This window comes from Podarcis muralis, chromosome 13 (genome assembly GCF_964188315.1).
Source record: "Podarcis muralis chromosome 13, rPodMur119.hap1.1, whole genome shotgun sequence".
NCBI classification, from domain to species: Eukaryota; Metazoa; Chordata; class Lepidosauria; order Squamata; family Lacertidae; genus Podarcis; species Podarcis muralis.
The window spans coordinates 5,272,337-5,293,759 of NC_135667.1; the positions used below are offsets into that span (position 1 = coordinate 5,272,337).

Sequence of the window (21,423 nt, forward strand, 5' to 3'; positions counted from 1 at the left end):
AAAGCCACAACATTTGAAACATGAGTAACCCAAGACATCCCAATTGCTAGGAAAATGGGGGCATTTGTATACATCTCCTCAAAAAAGTAATTCAAAGTGCATCCCAAAGAGTTACAGTACTTCCACAACTCACCAAAACTAAATATTTGGGGCACAAGATATATTCATGGATGGCCATCTGTCATGGGTGCTTTCGTTGAGAATCCTGCATTGCAGAGGGTTGGACTGGATGACCCTCAGGTCCCTTCCAATTCTACAGTTCTATGATTATGTAATGGTTAGGCAAGCTCTCTATCTCTCTTGCACAGGCATCCTGGATCAGGGCAAAGAAGTTGGCCACTCCAGGCATGGGTGGGTTGAAGTTCACTATCCTCTTCTGGCACTTGGGCACCAGGGGTGGAGCTCTGCTGTAGGAAGGGAGGGGTGGGGCTGTTCCTTTTTGCTGAAAAGGTTGGCTTCTTCGCACGACCCAGTACTGAGAGAGGAGGTAGAGAGGTGGGTGCCTGGGACGTCCTGAACATCCCGCTCCCAAGAGGTCGTACACGCCAGCTAGCCCACATTACCTGAGCCTCCAGCATGGCCACATACAACGTCCAGGTGGTGACTTGGAAGCACATCTTCATTACCACCATTGACTCTGTTTTTGCCACCTTGGTGGGCACCCATGGCGACAGCCCCAAAACTTTGCTGAGCAACTGGGGCCCAAAGGTGAGTGGTTCTGAACGGGATGGGATGCGGGGGGCGGGGGAGGCTGGGGCTGTAGAGAATTTCTTTTTTTAAAAAGGGCATATCTACAGGGAACAAGGCAGAGGGCCTTCTCGGTGGTGGCACCCGCCCTGTGGAACGCCCTCCCATCAGATATCAAAGAGAAAAACAACTACCACACTTTTAGAAGACATCTGAAGGCAGCCGTCAGGGAAGTTTTTAATGTGTGACATTTTAATGTATTTTTAATCTTTGTTGGAAGCCGCCCAGAGTGGCCAGATGGGCGGGGTACAAATAATAAATTATTATTATTATTATTATTATTATTATTATTATTATTATTATTATTATTATTATTTATTTATTTCACATTTCTCTCCCATCACAGGGGTGGGGTGGGGAGACAAACACCGTCTCTGCTTCTATTTGGGGCAGGGGGTGCTGAGGCAAGTAAATTCTATTTGGTGCATCCATCAATAACAGTAGGTTAGTCCAACAAGCAGCTAGCTGCCTGAGTGAGGATGGGGTTCTTCTGAGGGCTGCAGCGCCAAGGATAACTGAGGACTTTGATAATTCCCATAGAGCCTACAGGCTAAGTTAAAGGTGAGGTTTTTCACCTGGAGTTGAAATCCCTTCCTGCTTTCTAAGGCTGCCTCTGGATCTCCCGACTTTTCCATTGCAGGTGCAGGACTACGAAGTCACCTGTGAGCAGGAGTTGGGGGAAATCGTGCTTCTCCGTCTCCAGAAAGAAGCTGTATCTAATCTGCTGCCCAGTAGGTGGTACTGTAGTTTTATCACCGTGACGTCCCCCAAAGGAGAAGTCTACAGATTTCCATGCCACCAGTGGATTGTGGGCTCTAAAACCCTGGAGCTGAGGGAGGGGACGGGTAAGTAGACTTGCTTGAAGAAAGAGAGAGAGGGGGGGAATGTCCCTACTCTGCAAAATCATCTTTTAGCCTGCTGATTGTTTGGACAGCATGCCCCCCAACATGGTGATCAATGGTATTTACTGTTCATAAGAAAATATAAACTACAGTGGTACCTTGGTTCTCAAACTTAATCCGTTCCAGAAGTCGGTTCCAAAACCAGGTGGAAAAATCAAAATTAGAAACAGAACTGTTAGAACCCAAAACTAAGACTTTGTCAAGGATGTATAACTTGCTGTTGAAATGGAATACTCAGGATGAAACGGTGAAATCTGTTATGATTAAATGGGCACAAGATGTTGGACACAATATTATGTTTGCTGACTGGGAACAGTTATGGACCACAGGTATGAAGTTTACGGCATGTAATGCCCTAAGAGAGAATATTATGAAAATGATATACAGGTGGTACATGACCCCAGTCAAGCTTGCAAAAATCTATCACTTGCCCGATAATAAATGTTGGAAATGTAAAGAAACTGAAGGTACATTCTTTCACCTTTGGTGGACGTGGCCAAGGATTAAGGCTTTCTGGGAGACGATATATAATGAATTGAAAAAGGTATTTAAATATACCTTCTTGAAGAAACCAGAGGCCTTTCTCCTGGGCATAGTTGGCCAATCGGTGTTAAAGAAGGATAGAACTTTCTTTATGTATGCTACAACAGCAGCAAGAATACTTATTGCAAAGTATTGGAAGACACAAGATATACCCACTCTGGAAGGATGGCAGATGAAGGTGATGGACTACATGGAATTGGCGGAAATGACTGGCAGAATCCGAGACCAGGGAGAAGAGTCGGTGGAAGAAGACTGGAAGAAATTTAAAGACTATTTACAGAGATATTGTAAAATTAATGAATGTTAGAATGATGTTGGATTGAAATTAAGTGGTTTCTAGCTGTAATGGTATAAAAGAATATGAAAAAATGGTTTTTTATAAGTAAAAATGTAATATTATAATAACGTAAGATTAAAGATCAGGGTAGAATAAAGAGGGAAAGAAACTGCTGAGCTAATAAATTGAACTGGAATACAAAAAAGGGAGGTATGAGGAGGTCCGGGAAACAAGTAAATGAAAAATAATGTGATGAAAAGATTGATTGTTTTTAACTAATTTTATTTTGTATTTTTTCTTTTTTCTTTTTCTATTTTGTAATGTAAAAACCCTAATAAAAATTTTATTAAAAAAAAACAGAAGTCGGTTCCAAAACCAAAGTGTTCCAAAACCAAGGCACGCTTTCCCATAGAAAGTAATGCAAAACAGATTGATCCGTTCCAGACTTTGAAAAACAACCCCTAAAACAGCAATTTAAACATGAATTTTACTATCTGACGAGACCATTGATCCATAAAATGAAAGCAATAAACAATGTACTGCAGTCACACAATCAACCAACCAACAAACCAACCAACCAATCAGTAGCTGAACTGGGTTCCACACAGTCACACAAACAAAACAAAAAAGAGCCACAGAAATGCAAAATAAATAGCAAAACCAGACAGACCTCGGCGTAACACTCCAAACAGAAGTGTGGCACTCAAAACGGAGCACGTTCGGCTTCCGAAAAAAGTTCGCAAACCAGAACACTTACTTCCGGGTTTGCAGTGTTTGGTTTCCAAGTTGTTTGAGTACCAAGGCGTTTGAGAACCAAGGGACCACTGTACCAGATCTGAACCAAGTGAAGCAGGCTGACATAATAAACACTATCTCTCTCTCTCTCTGTGTGTCCCTCCAGCAAAGACACCAGCTATGGATACTCTTCAAAGACTCAAGAACCACCGGAAGGAGCAGCTTCAGCAAAGACAATCTTGCTACAAGTGAGTGTGGCTGCTGTAAACTTCTAGTCATGCAACCTGTGTGTGTTTGTGTGTCTGTGCAATGGATTCCTGGGTTCTGCCTCCAGCTCTCAGGGGTGTGTGTGTGTGTCTGTTTGTGCTTCTGGTCCTCATTCCTTCCATGTCCAATGTTCAGAGTGCAAGTGTCGTTGCTTAGGCAGCCAAATGGCACCACCTGCGCAGGTTACTGACGGGCACACTTTGGGGGAACCACAAGGTTTGTAGGGATGCAACGAATCATTCAGAGGAGGAAGCTTAAGCGCGCAGGAAACCCCTGTGCTCAGTGGACACAGAAGGCCGCTGACTGTTGGGGAGCAGGATGGGAAACCATAGATGGGAAACCCATTTGGCCCAGTATACCTGAAGGAGCACCTCCACCCCCATCGTTCTGCCCGGACACTGAGGTGTCCAAGGACACTCCAAGGGCCTTCTGGTGGTTCCCTTCCTGCGAGAAACGAGGTTACAGGGAACCAGGCAGAAGGCCTTCTCGGTGGTGGCACCCGCCTTGTGGAACGCCCTCACAGCAGATGTCAAAGAGAAAAACAACTCTCTGACTTTTAGAAGACATCTGAAGGCAGTCCTGTTTAGGGAAGTTTTGAATGTTTGATGTTTTATCGTGTTTTTAATATTCTGTTGTGAGCTCCCCAGAATGGCTGGTGGGGAAACCCAGCCAGATGGGTGGGGTATAAATAATAAATGATGATGATTATGAATGGAATGGAGTTTCCTGCAGTAAGGTGTGGATGAGCAGGCACTCCCCCCCGACCCCGCACTGTAACATTTTGTTGCTGGTTCCACTTATGTGTCAGGAGCCAGCCAGCAATAAATCACAAGGAGTAAGTGAAGTCAACTCTTTGTTGGGAGAAGCTAGGTCTGCTCAGGAGTGCCAGGCCTAATGAGCACAGCAACTCTTTTCAGTAGGTCTTGCCCCAATGAGGCAGTTGTGAAGGTCCCCACCTTCCCACAGCTGCCTACGTCTCCTCCTCCTCCAGGTCCTTCCCAAGCAATCACAGACTATGCCGGCGTGCCCGTCTTTGGCCTCCCACTTCATACCTTTCCTGGTCCTGGGGGACCAGTGGGGAGGGGAGCTGGTCACAGCAGGAGGGAGAGGCCCCCTGCCTTCTTCGCTAGTCTGATTCACCTCTGCCTCTCGACCTCCCACCTCTCCTTCTTCAGCTTCTACCTCTGATTCTGGACTGACACAGACTCTGACACAGACTCTCCCTGCTCACTAAGCCCTGTTGCCTCTTCAGCTTCTGATATCTCTTCTTCCCAGGATTCTCCCTCTGACCACTCAGCATCGTCCCAACACCAGTCTTTGGGCTCTGAGCCTTCCTCTCTTGGTGGTTCCCCAGCTGGTTCCTTCCACCATTCCTTTGCATCCAACCAGTCCATGACATTGTGATACTGATTTCCTTCTGCACAGGTGGAAGAAGTTTGCTGAGGGCATCCCTTTCCATCTGGACGTTGCTTCCAATGAGGAACTGGACACAAACATCAGGTTTTCTTTCGGCAAACAGGCTGATTTTACCTTTCGCCATTTAGCCAAGTAAGTTTGGGGAAAGAAGCTGCAATGTTGGTGGCAGATCACGTTCCTTAATGCAGACCATTTTCTGGGCTACGCACAGGCAGTTCAAGCCCAGGGTCTGTGTAAGCAGTGAAGTCTAGGTGGGTTCCCACGAGGCAAGACACAGTGATAACAGCAAGAACCTTTACTGAACTAACAGAACTGGACAACAGGGGCAAAGCAACTGCTTATATACATTTCTGAAGGCCTGGGCCACTCCCACTCCCAACGTGATTGGCTGTCTAAACTTCCAAGCTGCGAATCATGAATCAGAGTTTCAGGGCCAATGGCAGAGGCCCAAATCCTGAAATGTTCTGCGATTGGACAACATGTATCGAATCAGAACACAGGGCCTCAGAATCCTTAGTCCAGACTCAAGCTCAGGCAAACACAGACCACTGAATACATAACAAGCAGACAAGGGGAAGGAGAATTCTGGAAGGAGGAATGACGCTAGTCAGCGTTGCTCTGGCCATTTGCACCTCCTACAATGCCTAGGAAAGGTCTCAGTACATCCCCTCAGAAATCCGCCACGCAGGACATATCAAAAAAAGTCCCAAAGTGACTGACAACCAAAGTAAAGCAGTAATAATATAATAATGAAATTATGCACACATATTGATAGCAGATGGAACATTTCAGTATCATATCTTTGTGTTGTCCAAATACCAAGGAAAATAGAATTGTAGAGTTGGAAGGGACCCCAAAGATCATCTACTCGAACCCCCTGCAATGGAGGAATAGGCAGTTGCCCCGTATGGGTATCGAACCTGCGACCTTGGTATTATCAGCACCATACTCTAACCGACAGAGCTATCCAGCAAAAAACTGTCTTTGTGTGGCGCCAAAAGGAAGACAAGGTTGGTGCCAGGCAGGCCACCTCAGGCCTCCCGCACGGATCACGTTCGCAACACGAGCGTCCACTGTAATCTGTTTTGCATTACTTTGTATGGGAAAGCATGCCTTGGTTTTGGAACGCTTTGGTTTTGGAACGGACTTCTGGAATGGATTGAGTTTGAGAACCAAGGTACCACTGTAATAGATTGGCCGGGCGGGGGGAGGGGGGCTGTTTCCTGTTCATGAGGCAACTTTAAAGGACAAGAAAGAGCACATTTCATCCTCGGCCCTTGACATTCATCCCCACTTTCTTCCCTTCTGACTTCAGGCTCGCAGAGCTCAGGATCAGAGGGTACTCCGATAGCCAAGAGTCCTGGGAGAAGCTGGAAGATATCAGCAATGTCTTCTTGTTCACCAAGACGGATTTGTCCAGTAAGATGGTAGCCCTGTTCAAAACTCACTGCAAGCAGCCTCTGATAGACCCCCATAGTGTGAAGTTCGTTTCCAGCTACCTAGAGATGGGGGGTTGGTTTCCAGAAATCTGGGTCCTCAGCTCTTTCCTGATTTAGTAACACAATGGATCCTACTGTGAGTGGGACCTGTGAAGCCCCCAAAGTGGTTGTCACTGATTTAACGTGCCCGAACCTCCTTTGGCTCATGTGGAGATCCATTTGAGGTTAGCGTCAAATCCTGGCCAACGCGCTGACGCTCACGGGATCCTTCAGTCAAGCTTTTAATTTGCTCAGCAGCGGAACAGGGAGTAGCTCGGTTCGTGGGCGTCCAAAGCTTAATGGCTTTAGCTAAGCTTGTGGAATTTGTTGTCTATAAAGCAAAGTCCGTAAAATAATGAATCAATGTACCTGTAATGAAATTTGAAGCAACTTAAAGCAATTTGAGACAGTTTGCAACTAATTAATGGTATGAAGTAATAACTGGCATTGACAAAGCAATCAGGCTGGGAAAATTGCATAATCGCCTCCTAACCCACTCCAGTTGCAAAACATAAGTTCTTGAGCAAATGAGATCACTAAATGTCATAATTACCAATCCAACACAGCAGGCCAGTCTTTGAGGCTTTCACCTGGGCGATACGGGGCAGGTTAGTAGACAGGAAAAGAGAACAAGAAATTGATTGGCTGGTTGCATTTATATCCCTCCTTTTTCTCCATGGACTGAAAGGTGGCTTATATAGTTTTTCCACTCCTCATTTAATCCCCCAACAACCCCTTGATGTAGGTTGCAATGTGAGGCAGTGACTGGCCTGGGGCTACTCAGTGAGCTTCAGGCCTGAGTGAGGATTCGAACCCTGATCTCCCGAGTCCTAGTCAGACACTCTAACCTGGCCTTTCTCAACCGTTTATGTTGTTGGACTGCAACTCCCATCATTCCTAGCCAGCATTCCAGTGACCAGGGATGATGGGAGTGGCTCTAACCACTACACCACACTGCCTGGCACTGAAAGGAAAATTGTACAGCCCCCTTCCCCCCCCAAAAAAACCCTAACAAAAAAAACCCCGAAAGCACCTTTAAAAAATAAAATGAAATTGATCGGTAACTGACCAGGAGATCGGACTCTTCTATTAATTTTGCATCCTGGAGGCAGACCCACGTAAAAGGTAGACTAAGCTATCTGGGATCAGGAAGAGAGGAACTGAGACCCTTCCCATATCAGATGTTCCCCATGCAGGGGCATTTCAACCCACTTCAGCCCTGACTTTATGCTCTTGTGTGTTGAGGCTCTCGCTTGTTTTGACTCCACAGTCTAAGGCAGCTCCCTCTGTTCCTAGGATACGTCGTGAAGCACTGGAAGGACGACGCGTTCTTTGGGTACCAGTTTCTGAACGGTCTGAACCCGAGAATGATCCAAAGATGCACAGAGATTCCATCTAACTTCCCTGTGACTCAGGACATGGTGGCCAAATCCCTTGGGTCCTCCACCACCCTGCAGAAGGAGCTGGAGGTAAGGAGGGAAAATGCTCTGCAGCTCGGCTGATGGGAAAACGCTGTTGCACCAGAAGAGGCACACAAGCTGCACACCGATGATGATGATGATGATATATTATTATTATTATTATTATTATTATTGTTATTATTATTATTTATTTTTACCCCACCCATCTGGCTGGGTTTCCCCAGCCACTCTGGGGAGCTCCCAACAGAATATTAAAAACATGATAAAACATCAAACATTAAAAACTTCCCTAAACAGGGCTGCCTTTAGATGTCTTCCAAAAGTCAGATAGTTGTTTATTTTCTTGACATTTGATGAGAGGGTGTTCCACAGGGTGGGTGCCACCACCGAGAAGGCCCTCTGCCTGGTTCCCTGTAACCTCACTTATTGCAGGGAAGGAACCTCCAGAAAGCCCTTGGCACTGGAGTTCATGTCCGGCTGAACAATGGGGGTGGAAACGCTCCTTCAGGTATACTGGGCGGAGGCCGTTTAGGGCTTTAAAGGTCAGCACCAACACTTTGAATTGTGCTCGGAAACGTACTGGGAGCCAATGTAGGTCTTCCAAGACTGGTGTTATGTGGTCTCAGCGGCCACTCCCAGTGACCAGTCTAGCTGCCACATTCTGGATTACTTGCAGTTTCCGGGTCACCTTCAAAGGTAACCCCATGTAGAGCGCATGGCAGTAGTCCAAGCAGGAGATAACCAGAGCATATACCACTCTGGCGAGACAGTCTGCAGGCAGGGAGGGTCTCATTCTGCATACCGGATGGAGCTTTGACCGAGGCTTGTGTTCTTCTCCCAAACAGAAGGGCTCCATCTTCATTGCTGACTACCGCATCCTGGAGGGGCTCTCTGCAGGAATCAACAACAACCGCCAGCAATACCTAGCAGCCCCCCTGTGCTTGCTGCATCTCACAGCCCAGGAGCAGCTTATGCCCCTCGCCATCCAGGTAACAGGTTGGGGCAGCTGGGGGCTCAGAAAATGCTTTGGGAGATAGCAGTGGGGAAGGGAGGCTGTGCCTCCATCATGGACCAAAGGCATCCTATGGTGGTTCTCTGCAACCTCGTACTTTAAATCGGGTAATGCTGTCAATTGCGCAGTCGACTTGCACGATTTCAACCTTACTGTCATGGACTGACTGGGTACCAAGGAACGGTGGGAAGCACCAGCCAGGGAGCCCCCAGGGAAGAAGTCTCAGTGCCTGGGGGGTGGTGGCGGGACGACAATGAGCTGTAAGAGGCAGAAGAGGGAGCCGACTAGGAGGAGAAGGTGTCGGAAGCTGAAGAGACAACAGGGTTTAGTGAGCAGGAAGAGGCTGCGGCAGAGAGCAGTTCAGACTCGGAGCCAGGAGAGAAAGGGGGCCAGGAAACAGAAATGAGTCAGGATGGTGAAGAATCTAGGGGGTCTTCCAGCTCCCGCTGCAACCAGCTCCCTTCCCTGCCTGGTCTCCCACAACACGGGGAGGAATGAAAAGAGAGACATGATGAAGGAGTCTCAGATTGCTTAGGAAGGTCCTGGGGGAAGAGGAGACTTAGGGAGCTGTGGGAAGGCCCGGGAAGTTCATTGGGGCTAGATCAGGTATCCCCAACCTTCAGCCCTCCAGATTTTTTGGACTTAAAGTCCCATCATTCCTGACCACTGGTCCTGTTAGCTAGGGATCATGGGAGTTGTAGGCCAAAACATCTGGAGGGCCGCAGGTTGGGGATGCCTGGGCTAGATCTACCAGGAATAGTTGCTGTGCTCACTAGGCCTGGACTCCTGAGCTGTTTGCTTCTTTGAATGAAGAGTTAATTTCACCGACACTGTGTGACTTATTGCTGACCTGCTCCTGTCGGCACTTATATGATTGAAAGATGGCGGTTTGAAATCCCACAACTAGATTTATCAAAAAGCTTTTGATGAAGAATCTCACCAAAGATTTCTGAGGAACCTCTGTAATCATGGTATAGGTCCTCTTACGCATCAGAGACTGTCCAAGAATCAGGAAACAGAGAGTAGGAATAAATGGAGCCAATGTTGTATTCTGCCACCCCCACAGCTCAGCCAGACCCCTGGCCCAAAGGCTCCCATCTTCCTGCCGAGTGACCCCGAATGGGACTGGATCCTGGCCAAGACCTGGGTGCGAAATGCTGACTTCCATGTGCACCAGGTCCTCAGCCACCTGCTCCGGACCCACCTGCTGGTGGAGGTGTTCACCGTTGCCACCCTGCGCCACCTCCCCATGTGCCACCCGCTCTATAAGGTGAGGCTGCCAATTCCGTGTCCTTGAGCCTGGTGGAACTTGGGACCGGACCTACCTAAAAGACTGCACTGGAGACAGAAAAGAAGCACATCCATTCTCTTCAGTAGCTTAGAACAAAGAGAGTACGGCACCCAAGATGGATGCTCACAGATTTTTATTTTTATTTTAATAATGCTTTTATTTATTTTCATGGTACAGTGGTGCCCCGCAAGACGAATGCCTCGCAAGACGGAAAACCCGCTAGACGAAAGGGTTTTCCGTTTTTGAGTTGCTTCGCAAGACGAATTTCCCTATGGGCTTGCTTCGCAAGACGAAAATGTCTTGCGAGTCTTGCCATTTTTTCCCTGCTTTCCCCCCCCCTTTTTCTAAGCCGCTAAGCCACTAATAGCCTTTTAGCAGCTCTGCCGCTAAGCCTTTAATAGCCGCTAAGCCGCTAAACCGCTAATAGCGCTAATCCGCTAAGCCGCTAATGGGGTTGCTTCGCAAGACAAAAAAACCGCTAGACAAAGAGAATCGCGGAACGGATTCTTTTCGTCTAGCGAGGCACCACTGTACAGAAGATAAATTTTGAGAAAACAATTATTACAACAGTAAACAACAAATATATTGTCCTGATGACACCACAGGCTTTTATCATGTGTTCCGTTTGAATACTCCAAGACAGGGGTGACCAAACTTTTGTCAAAGAGGGCCAGATTCAGCCGTGAGGGCTGACCAAAGGGCTGTCCAAAGTCCAAAAAAGGCTGTCCTTTTATGAGCTTTTTTATGATTTTACCCCAGGATATAAACTGCCACAGGGGCCGGATCTAAGAGATCAAGTCACATTTTCCCATGAGTGCTGGGTGGATTCCTGCCACAGTCTGAACAATTTATGCATTCAATAAACATTTGCCATATGTTATAAAAGGAATGTGGGTTGTGTTTGCCCTTTGCCACTCTCACCTGGCATGTTAGTTTCTCAGCCAGTGCTATCGACCACATTCTGCTATAGATGCGCACAGATCAGCATATGCATAGACCTGGGTTACTGTCTCTTTCACGTGATTCTGGGCTGATCACCTCTGTCTAGACGGAGCCAGCAGAGATAAATAACATAGCCTTGTTAATAATTAACCTGGTAGGCTCTTCTTCAACTCCAATCGAAATTTCCTTTTTTAAAAATAGTTTTAATTTTTTTTTTTGATTGTCCAGTAGCACCTTAGAGACCAACTAGGTTTGTTCTGGGTATTGCTACTGGACAAGTTTTTAATTTATTTCGACTGTGTCACACCAACACGGCTACCTGCCTGAATCTTTTTAAAATTAGTTTTACATAGAGATTATACATCACATGCATAACAATTCCAAAGGAAAAACAAAAGAGAAACTGGAAAAAGGTTCTCTCGGACCTTCAGACCCCGTCCCTCCCTCTATGGATTCCATTTCTAAAAAAAATTCCTGCATCTTTTACTGTAGTCTATCTATTATATTTTGACCAAACTGCGGGAGGCAGTGGAAGACAGGAGTGCCTGGTATGCTCTGGTCCAGGGGGTCACGAAGAGTCAGACATGACGAAACAACATCTATTATATATCCATAGTATCCAGAGTTCATGTTACTTTATTAGTGTCATTGTATTCCTGCCAATGATTTCAACTGTTTTCAGTGGTCTCTCAAATACAGTGGTACCTCTGGTTGCAAACAGGATCCGTTCCGGAGGCCCATTTGCAACCTGAAAGGAACGCAACCCATGTCTGCGCATCGTAATTCGCCGCTTCTGCGCATGCGCGTGACATCATTTTTGCGCGTCTGCTCATGCGCGAGCGGCGAAACCCGGAAGTAACCCTTTCCGGTACTTCTGGGTTGCCGCAGGACGCTACCTGAAAACACTCAACCTGAAGCAAACATAACATGAGATATGACTCACGTTTAAAAGTTATCCCAGTCTTTCACAAATATTTGGTCTTCCTGGTTTCTGATCTTTCCCGTCAATCTTGCCATTCCGTCAACTTGGTCTGGCACTCTTCTCTGGTCAGTGCTTTGAAATTTCTAGCCGTGCTTCACAGCATACAATACTGGCTCATTATAGATTCACTTCCCATTTTGATGTACATTAAGCCATTAACAAAGCCGTCCTCTCCCGTCTTCTACAGCTCCTGATCCCCCACATCCGCGACACCCTCCACATCAATACCTTGGCCCGGGACCGCCTCATTTCCAAGGATGGCGTCTTCGACCAGGTAAGCTGCCCTGGGGTCTCGCTACCCCGCCTGAGAAGAATCAGGTTTTGCTGCTCCTAGACCTTCTCCTTCCAGGCTGTGACTCCCTTTCCCCCACCCCATGTCTCCAGGCAACTGGCCTCGGACTGCAGGGCTTGGTTGAGCTGCTGCAAAGGGACTTGAAGACCATGACCTACTCCTCCCTCTGCCTCTCAGAAGACCTGGAAGCTCGCGGGGTGTCCTCGTTGCCCAATTATTACTACAAGGAGGACGGCCTGAAGATCTGGGCAGCCGTGGAGAGGTCAGGGAAGGGCGTGGGTGGGACTGTGCCGGTCTCCATTTTGCCTGGAGCGAAATTCAGGGATGTGGACGTGGTGTGTGTGTGTGTGTGTTTGCATCTGTGTGCAGGAATACAAAGGGTTGGTTGGAGGGCTCCGACTCAGGTGGTGGAACAATGTTCTGCCCAGACACTGAGGTCCAGCTCCGAGGGCCTTCTGGCGGTTCCCTCCCTGCAAGAAGCAAAGCTAAAGGGAACCAGGCAGAGGGCCTTCTCGGTAGTGGCGCCCGCCCTGTGGAACGCCCTCCCATCAGATGTTAAGGAAATAAACAACTCTCTGACTTTTAGAAGACATCTAAAGGCAGCCCTGTTCAGGGAAGCTTTTAATGTTTGATGTTTGGTCGTGTTTTTAATATATTCTGTTGGAAGCTGCCCAGAGTGGCTGGGGAAACCCAGCCAGATGGGTAGGGTATAAATAAATTAACAGCAACAACAACAACAACAAATTCCTAGGAGCTAATCGTTGACAAAGTGAAGGGAATTTTGCGTCTGTAGTTGTAGCTCAGAAGTTCTATAACCCCTTGATCCAGTTCCCTCCTCTATTTCTATTTTACAGCACTGTTGTTGTTGTTGTTGTTGTTGTTGTTGTTGTTGTTGTTGTTGTTGTTGTTGTTGTTGTTGTTGTTGTTATTATTATTATTATTATTATTATTATTATTATTAATGTGCTGGATGTGGAGGAGACTTAGCATCCCACAATCTCCTTTTTCTGTGAGTGGAGGACCAAGTGGTCCATGAGGAGGCCTCAATTCTGCAAGCTGAGCAGTCTCTTGTTGCTGTTGTTGTTGTTGTTGTTTAGTCGTTTAGTCGTGTCCGACTCTTCGTGACCCCCTGGACCAGAGCATGCCAGGCACTCCTGTCTTCCACTGCCTCCCGCAGTTTGGTCAAATTCATGCTGGTAGTTTCGAGAACACTGTCCCACCATCTCATCCTCTGTCGTCCCCTTCTCCTTGTGCCCTCCATCTTTCCCAACATCAGGGTCTTTTCCAGGGAGTCTTCTCTTCTCATGAGGTGGCCAAAGTCTTGGAGCCTCAGCTTCAGGATCTGTCCTTCCAGTGAGCACTCAGGGCTGATTTCCTTCAGAATGGAGAGGTTTGATCTTCTTGCAGTCCATGGGACTCTCAAGAGTCTCCTCCAGCACCATAATTCAAAAGCATCAATTTTTCGGTGATCAGCCTTCTTTATGGTCCAGCTCTCACTTCCATACATCACTACTGGGAAAACCATAGCTTTAACTATACGGACCTTTGTTGGCAAGGTGATGTCTCTGCTTTTTAAGATGCTGTCTAGGTTTGTCATTGCTTTTCTCCCAAGAAGCAGGCGTCTTTTAATTTTGTGGCTGCTGTCACCATCTGCAGTGATCATGGAGCCCAAGAAAGTAAAATCTCTCACTGCCTCCATTTCTTCCCCTTCTATTTGCCAGGAGGTGATGGGACCAGTGGCCATGATCTTTGTTTTTTTGATGTTGAGCTTCAAACCATATTTGGCTCTCTCCTCTTTCACCCTCATTAAAATGTTCTTTAATTCCTCCTCACTTTCTGCCATCAAGGTTGTGTCATCTACATATCTGAGGTTGTTGATATTTCTTCTGGCAATCTTAATTCCGGCTCTGGATTCATCCAGCCCAGCCTTTCGCATGATGTATTCTGCATATAAGTTAAATAAGCAGGGAGACAATATACAGCCTTGTCGTACTCCTTTCCCAATTTTGAACCAATCAGTTGTTCCATATCCAGTTCTAACTGTAGCTTCTTGTCCCACATAGAGATTTCTCAGGAGACAGACGAGGTGATCAGGCACCCCCATTTCTTTAAGAACCTGCCTTAGTTTGCTGTGGTTGACACAGTCAAAGGCTTTTGCATAGTCAATGAAGCAGAAGTAGATGTCTTTCTGGAACTCTCTAGCTTTCTCCGTAATCCAGCTCATGTTTGCAATTTGGTCTCTGGTTCCTCTGCCTCTTCTAAATTCAGCTTGCACTTCTGGGAGTTCTCAGTCTACATACTGCTTGAGCCTACCTTGTAGAATTTTATTTTTATTTTTTTAAAATATATTTATTAAGATTTTCAAATTTAATACAAGAAAAAAGAATCAAAAAGGAAAAAGCAAAAAAGATTAAAAACACATAAAGTTCACAATACTTATTTTTCAATAACATATTTCCCTGCCCTCCTCATGCCTCCCTTTCTTGTATTCCAATTCAAATTGTTAATTCAGCAAATCCTTATCCATATTTTTAACCTATTTCTATACTTAGTTTAACATATTATTATTTTACTTTTTCTCTTTCATCCATTTCCTCAATTTATTTTTGCTAACCTTCTTTTCATTTAATTTAGTTCATTTAAAAAAACCAATTTTACCTTATCCAAACTTAAACATCAATACTTATACATCAATACACATTCTTGAAACATTTTTTCTAAAGTCGACCCAAATTCCCTTCCACGAATTTCCCAATTTTCATACACCTTACAAAAACAAAATAAAAACAGAACTAATTATAATTATGTACCCTTTGGATTCCCAACCCACCCCCCTTTCCCGGTTTCAGTCCCCAACGAATGTCCATCAGTCTTAATCTAGTATCAGCCTGGAGATCTCACATCCGAGGCTCTTAATTCTCTCTCAATTCCTCTCTGCCCGTTGTTTTGATAGTCCTTGAAATTGAACACCAAATCTCGGAGAAGCTCTGGCCCTACGGGATCCATGTTTCTTCCAGCCAGAGCTCCATACTTAAAAGTGGAGCCCAAATCTTGTTTCTTACTCCTTTCAAGTCCAGATGTCCCCAAAGCTCCAACTTCCACCTTAAGCAAATTTGTAATCCTTAGGTCTTCAGATCTCCACATAAGGGGATCTCTCCTTTTTTCAATCTCCAATTCAGGCCAGATTTTCCACATCAAGTTTTTATTTTCCTTTGTTGCCATCATGTCAGGCCTCAAGTTCTCCTTCGTCATCTGCAAAATTACAGCTCCTCCTTCCTTTTCTTCAGGGACAACATATGTCTCCTTCTCCAAATTCTCAAAGCTCTCAAGTTTCTCTTTTTGTCCAGTTGAATAGACTTCCTGATTCAAATCCTTATCAGATTCAATGATGTTGTTTACAGTTGAGTCTAGAGTTGTAACATTTGTAGCCAAAACATCAATTTGTCCTTGTAACTTTCCCAAGAGAACAAAGACTCTGTCCAATTCAGCCTGAATTTTCCCTCCTCCAGCCATTCTTGTAATGTCCCAAAACCCCCTCTAGAGGGATTTTGGTTCCTTGATATTCATTCCAGTTCAAATCCAAAAATCCAGTTAGTTTGTATCAGCTCTTCCTTGTTTTCAACAAATTGTAACAAAATTGTAACAGATATAACCAGCAGAAACAGCAGAAACAAAGTTCTCTTTTTCCGTCTTGACAGCTAATTTGACAGCTGTCAAACTCTTCAGTACCTCATCAACAGGCTCTCTCGCGGAACACTCCCAGGTCCGGGAGGGTGGCACTTCAGCTCCCAAAATTAGCTCTTTATCCTCCAGTAAGATTTCTTATACTGCCAAAACGTGAAATTAAAGTCTTTTACCAAAGAAGGAAAAAAGAGGTTCTCTCGACCTTAGTTAGCAGGTCCTTGCTTTAACTTATTTACAAGGAGGGGAGGCAGACTTCCTGTTTACACCTTCCCCGATCGTGCCTAATTCATAAAAATTTTCTTTACAATTCCAATTTCCGTAGTACTCACGGGTTGTTACTTTAAAGTCCAATTGCTCACAAGAAGAAGTCAGCGCTCTCCGACCATGGCAGTGCGGCTTCACTCCGCAGGAGAAGCAGTCGACTCTCAGCACCACGCCGCTCACCCCGTCCCCCGTTCCGAAGCCTTTAAAAAGGCTCCTTCGCAGGTCGGGGGGCGCAAATGGTGCCCACCGAGTCACCAGATTCACAGGCTTCACCGCCTGTGATTTTTTAGGGTCCCCGCGTCGCCGCAGCGGCAAGACCCAATCCTGCGGAGCCGATTCCCTCCGGAGCTCAGAGGGAATCCGCCATTAGTCGATGGCGCTAACCCAGAAGTCCAAGCCTGCCTTGTAGAATTTTAAGCATAACCTTGCTAGCGTGTGAAATGAGTGCAATTGTGCAGTAGTTGGAGCATTTTTGGCACTGCCCTTTTTTGGGATTGGGATGTAGACTGATCTTCTCCAATCCTCTGGCCACTGCTGAGTTTTCCAAATTTGCTGACATATTGAGTGTAGCACCTTAACAGCATCATCTTTTAAAATTTTAAATAGTTCAGCTGGAATACCATCACTTCCACTGGCCTTGTTATTTGCAGTGCTTTCTAAGGCCCATTTGACTTCACTCTCCAGGATGTCTGGCTCAAGGTCAGCAACCACACTACCTGGGGTGTACGAGACATCCATATCTTTCTGGTATAATTCCTCTGTGTATTCTTGTCACCTCTTCTTGATGTCTTCTGCTTCTGTTAGGTCCTTACTACTTTTGTCCTTTATTATGGTAATCTTTGTACGAAATGTTCCTTTCATATCTCCAATTTTCTTGAACAGAACTCTGGTTCTTTCCAGTCTGTTGTTTTCCTCTATTTCTTTGTGAGCATTCTCTTATTCCCCCTTTATTTGACTCTTTCCCGTAGATTTGTCTCTGGCATTGTCGACTTGTATTACAAAGACGACCGCTCTGTGCAGGATGATTTTGAGCTGCAGTCCTGGATACATGACGTCTTCACAAAAGGCTTCCTGCAACAAGAGTCCTCTGGTATTGCCCAACCCTCATAAAATTAAGGGATTTCCTATAGCAATGAACAGCAGGAAGGGGTTAAGAATCCACAAATGATTATAAAAGTTACCATGCATGCCATGCTCCACAGTGTACCTTAATGCTGTTCAATGAACTCTAAGTCACATGGGACTGAGGTATATGGTCAATAGGTCAAACAGGTGAATAGTCCCCATAAACCAGAAAGTGAAAATATCTGCCAACTGACTCTTGGAAGTTTCAATGGTCCTGAAAGGGCCAGCACCCACATACCCTGCAAGTGTCCCTGAAAACCCACAACACTCTGTTATTTCTCACGAGAGAATGGTGACCATTTTGGACACCATGATTTCGCATGTTTCTGTACTGCGCCCCCCCAAAAAAGCGTTTTTGAGGGCCGCAATCTTGTGCAGCACCCCAAAACATGCATTTTTGGGTGCCATGCCTGGAAAAAGCGCTGGGTTTTTTTGGGGGGGGGGGTTGTGGCATGAAATCGTGCAAGATTACAAAGTTCAAAATGGCCGCCATTCCCTTGCGAGAAAAAACGGGTAGATGGTGCCCTGGAAAACTGTGTCCTGGAATTTATCCTTGAAATGTCGGACGGTATGGAACCATTAATAGATGCTCACCATTTTAAAGCTGGTCTTCAGCATCATGAGGACTACATAGTTTTCGAAAGAAATCTAACGAGATTTGCATATGGCAACACAATGCGTGTGTCTGCCCATATATTGCACCCCTCCTTATTGAAAGGACTCGCTCCTGATTAATAACTGTTGTGGATTTAGCTTTCCTCTTCCTCTTCGCAGGCATCCCTTCCGCATTCAAAACTGTGAAAGAGGTCAAGAAGTTCTTCACGATGGCAATTTATACCACCTCGGCCCAGCACTCTGCCGTCAACAGTGGGCAGGTAGGAGAGGGGTGCTCCCTCATATTCACCTCCAGGCAGGTAGACATCGCGAGGCAGACTAAGCAGGCCTGGCTACAAACCTTTGTTGGGTTTTATATAATAATTTTAACTGTCATGGCTTGCCCCAAAGAATCCTGGGAAAAGATCCCAAGATGCCCCACCCTGAAGACAGCTCTAATGGTTCTCTGGGGAGCTAAAATGACTGTTGAACCAGTTTACTTGCATAGCCCACCTCTTTGCATTCTTAATCCTTGGGGGGCGGTTGCTTTTATTCGCAGTTTGATTTGGGGGCGTGGATGCCCAACTTCCCCCCGTCCATGAGGAAGCCACCGCCTCAGACCAAGAAGGCGGCAAACTTGAAGGACTACCTAGACACCATCCCGGCCATCAACACCACCTGCACCATCCTGAGCATGCTGTGGTTGCTTAGTTCCAAATCTCCAGATATGGTGAGTGGGTGGCCGTCTGCCATGGATGCTTGAGCTGAGATTCCTGCATTGCCGGGGGTTGGGATAGATGACCCTCGGGGTCCCATCCAACCCTACAGTTCTGTGGTTAAAGGATGAACAGTGCCTTTAATAATAACAGTGAAAATATTAAGAAGACTGTGCATGCAGTTTGCAAGCTACAGCCTGGCAGGAACCGGTTGCAAGTTATAGAACGGTTTCTGCTCTCTTCTTCTCCCATCTCCCAATTCACCTCCATCTCCAGGGCCTGCCCTGTGACATCACCAGGGGCCTTCAAATCTTCAGGGTATGGGATGATCCTGACTTGGCAACCCCATCCTGGAAGGCCATCGTATCTGCCTCTTGGGGCCTGCTATTCTGGCTTAGCCAGCCTTTTGCAAGATACTTTCCCTCTTTTTGACAGATATACTTGGGGAACTACCCTGAGGAGCATTTCATGGAGGATGCCCCAAAGGATCTCATTGAGGCCTTTCAGCAGGACCTGCGCAGGATCGCCAAGGAAATCGAGGAAAGGAACGAGTCTGTCTCCAAATTGATCCCTCCTGGCTATAAGTACCTGTACCCGCCCGAGATAGAGAACAGCGTCGCTTTATAAGCTCTGCGGGTGGTGAATCCATTTCACGCCGCTCTTCCAATATTTTTACCATATTACATTTGCAAATATTTGGGTGCACATTCTGATAAGTGTGATTTGCATAGATGCAGTGAATATCAGCTTCAGCACAGTGAGTTACCGTATTTTTTGCTCTATAAGACTCACTTTTCCCCTCCTAAAAAGTAAGGGGAAATGTGTGTGCGTCTTACGGAGCGAATGCAGGCTGCGCATCTATCCCAGAAGCCAGAACAGCAAGAAGGATCGCTGCTTTCGCTGTGCAGCAATCCCTCTTGCTGTTCTGGCTTCTGATATTCAGAATATTTTTTTTCTTGTTTTCCTCCTCCCAAAACTAGGTGCGTCTTGTGGTCTGGTGCATCTTATAGAGAAGGGCCCTCACCTCGCACAGAGTCACGCTTTCCCCCCTCTAATGGGGTTCTTCTCGCACTCTGCTTCATTTCACTGAACTGCTATTTCTCTTGCTGCTCCATTTGTTCAAACCGCTCAGGGATTATTGCTATTCCTCCCCCTGTTTCAGCTCGGACACACCTCGCTCACAGGCCCTCCTCCAGGAAACACAGATCCCACTTCTGACACCAGTGTTGCACGCCACCCCAATCATAAAATCATAGAATCATAGAGTTGGAATAGACCACAAGGGCCATCGAGTCCAACCCCCTGCCAAGCAGGAAACACCATCAGAGCACTCCTGACATATGGTTGTCAAGCCTCTGCTTAAAGACCTCCAAAGAAGGAGACTCCACCACACTCCTTGGCAGCAAATTCCACTGTCAAACAGCTCTTACTGTCAGGAAGTTCTTCCTAATGTTTAGGTGGAATCTTCTTTCTTGTAGTTTGGATCCATTGCTCCGTGTCCGCTTCTCTGGAGCAGCAGAAAACAACCTTTCTCCCTCCTCTATATGACAGAGGAATGATGTGAGATTTTTGGGGTTCCAGATACTCGCCAGAGTTTGTGTTCCCTTTTGGGAATGAGGCACAGCAAAGACAGTGGTGTCTTTATGATATATGGTTTATTTACACATACTATATATACAACCTGAGCTGATCCCAAGAGACTCTAGTTTGTTCCATAGCCACAACCTTGGATTGGAAGTACTGTGTACAGTGAAGTTGCACAATTGTTTTTCCATTCTTGCTATTCCGATAGCATCTAAGGAAGAAATTCAGCAAGGTGTTGAACTGTTGATGGAAGCATACTCAGAAGATATTGACCTGAAACTTATTGATGAACTTTTGCACTTTCACCTATACGTTAGACAAAGCCATAGGCTCACAGCAGAGCACTCTCTGTCTCCTACAGACCTTTATCAAATTATATACGAGGGGAAAATTCAGATGGCCTTTCCTAATGCGGAAGCAAATGTGCGGCTGTTTCTTAGCTTTATGGTCACTAACTGCTCGGGAGAGAGGAGTTTTTCAAGACTCAAAAGAATTAAAAATGAATTAAAGGCCACGATGTCTCAAGAGAGGTTGTCCGCACTGAGCATTCTGTACAGTGATACCTTGGTTTACAACCATAATCTGGAGGTCCGGTTGTAAACCAAAACAGGTTGTAACCCAAGGAGCGCTTTTGCCAATTGGGCCTCAAAAAAAAAAAAAAAAAAAAGGGTTGTAATCCAAAAAAAGGGACACACACTTCCGGGCTTGATGTGGTTGTAATCCAAAATGGTTGCAAACCAAGGTACCACTGTACAAACTTAGACAAACAAATTTTGATGAAGTTTTCTGATGTCCTTTAGAGGAGAAATTGTGAATTGCAGAATTTTAAATACCCATCATCAAACTTGAACTTCACTCAATTTAGTTTATAATACTCTTCCATTTTCTTCTAGTCGTGAAGGTGGGGTGTTGGGAGGGGCCTCACAAATGGAGTAGCTGAGGGCCTCTCTTCATCGAAATCCGGCCCTGCTTTTCTCTCTCTCCCCCAACCCCATTTTTACAGGGTTTTTGAGAATAAGCAAATCCACAAGCAGAGGAAGCTACCTGTTCAATAATGACCGCTCCCCGCATAAAATGGGGGGGGGGCGCCCTTTGCGTGGACGCGCGCAGCCCCTGGATCTGGAGCGGCTCCATCAACACAGGCTGGGCTT

The 21,423-nt window shown here is 46.1% G+C and overlaps 1 protein-coding gene across 1 annotated transcript; it reads left to right on the plus strand.

The window, feature by feature from the left end:
- The first annotated feature begins 454 nt into the window (after positions 1 to 454).
- On the plus strand, positions 455 to 19,393 carry LOC144325049 (hydroperoxide isomerase ALOXE3-like). The gene is made up of 14 exons (XM_077916854.1): positions 455 to 708; positions 1,388 to 1,592; positions 3,371 to 3,452; positions 4,897 to 5,019; positions 6,203 to 6,306; positions 7,662 to 7,834; positions 8,632 to 8,775; positions 9,865 to 10,068; positions 12,201 to 12,287; positions 12,398 to 12,567; positions 17,222 to 17,343; positions 18,153 to 18,253; positions 18,532 to 18,702; positions 19,124 to 19,393. Exons 1-14 carry the CDS (start codon positions 577 to 579, stop codon positions 19,313 to 19,315), a joined length of 2,010 nt encoding a protein of 669 aa, XP_077772980.1. The 5' UTR covers positions 455 to 576; the 3' UTR covers positions 19,316 to 19,393.
- Positions 19,394 to 21,423: the final 2,030 nt, after the last annotated feature.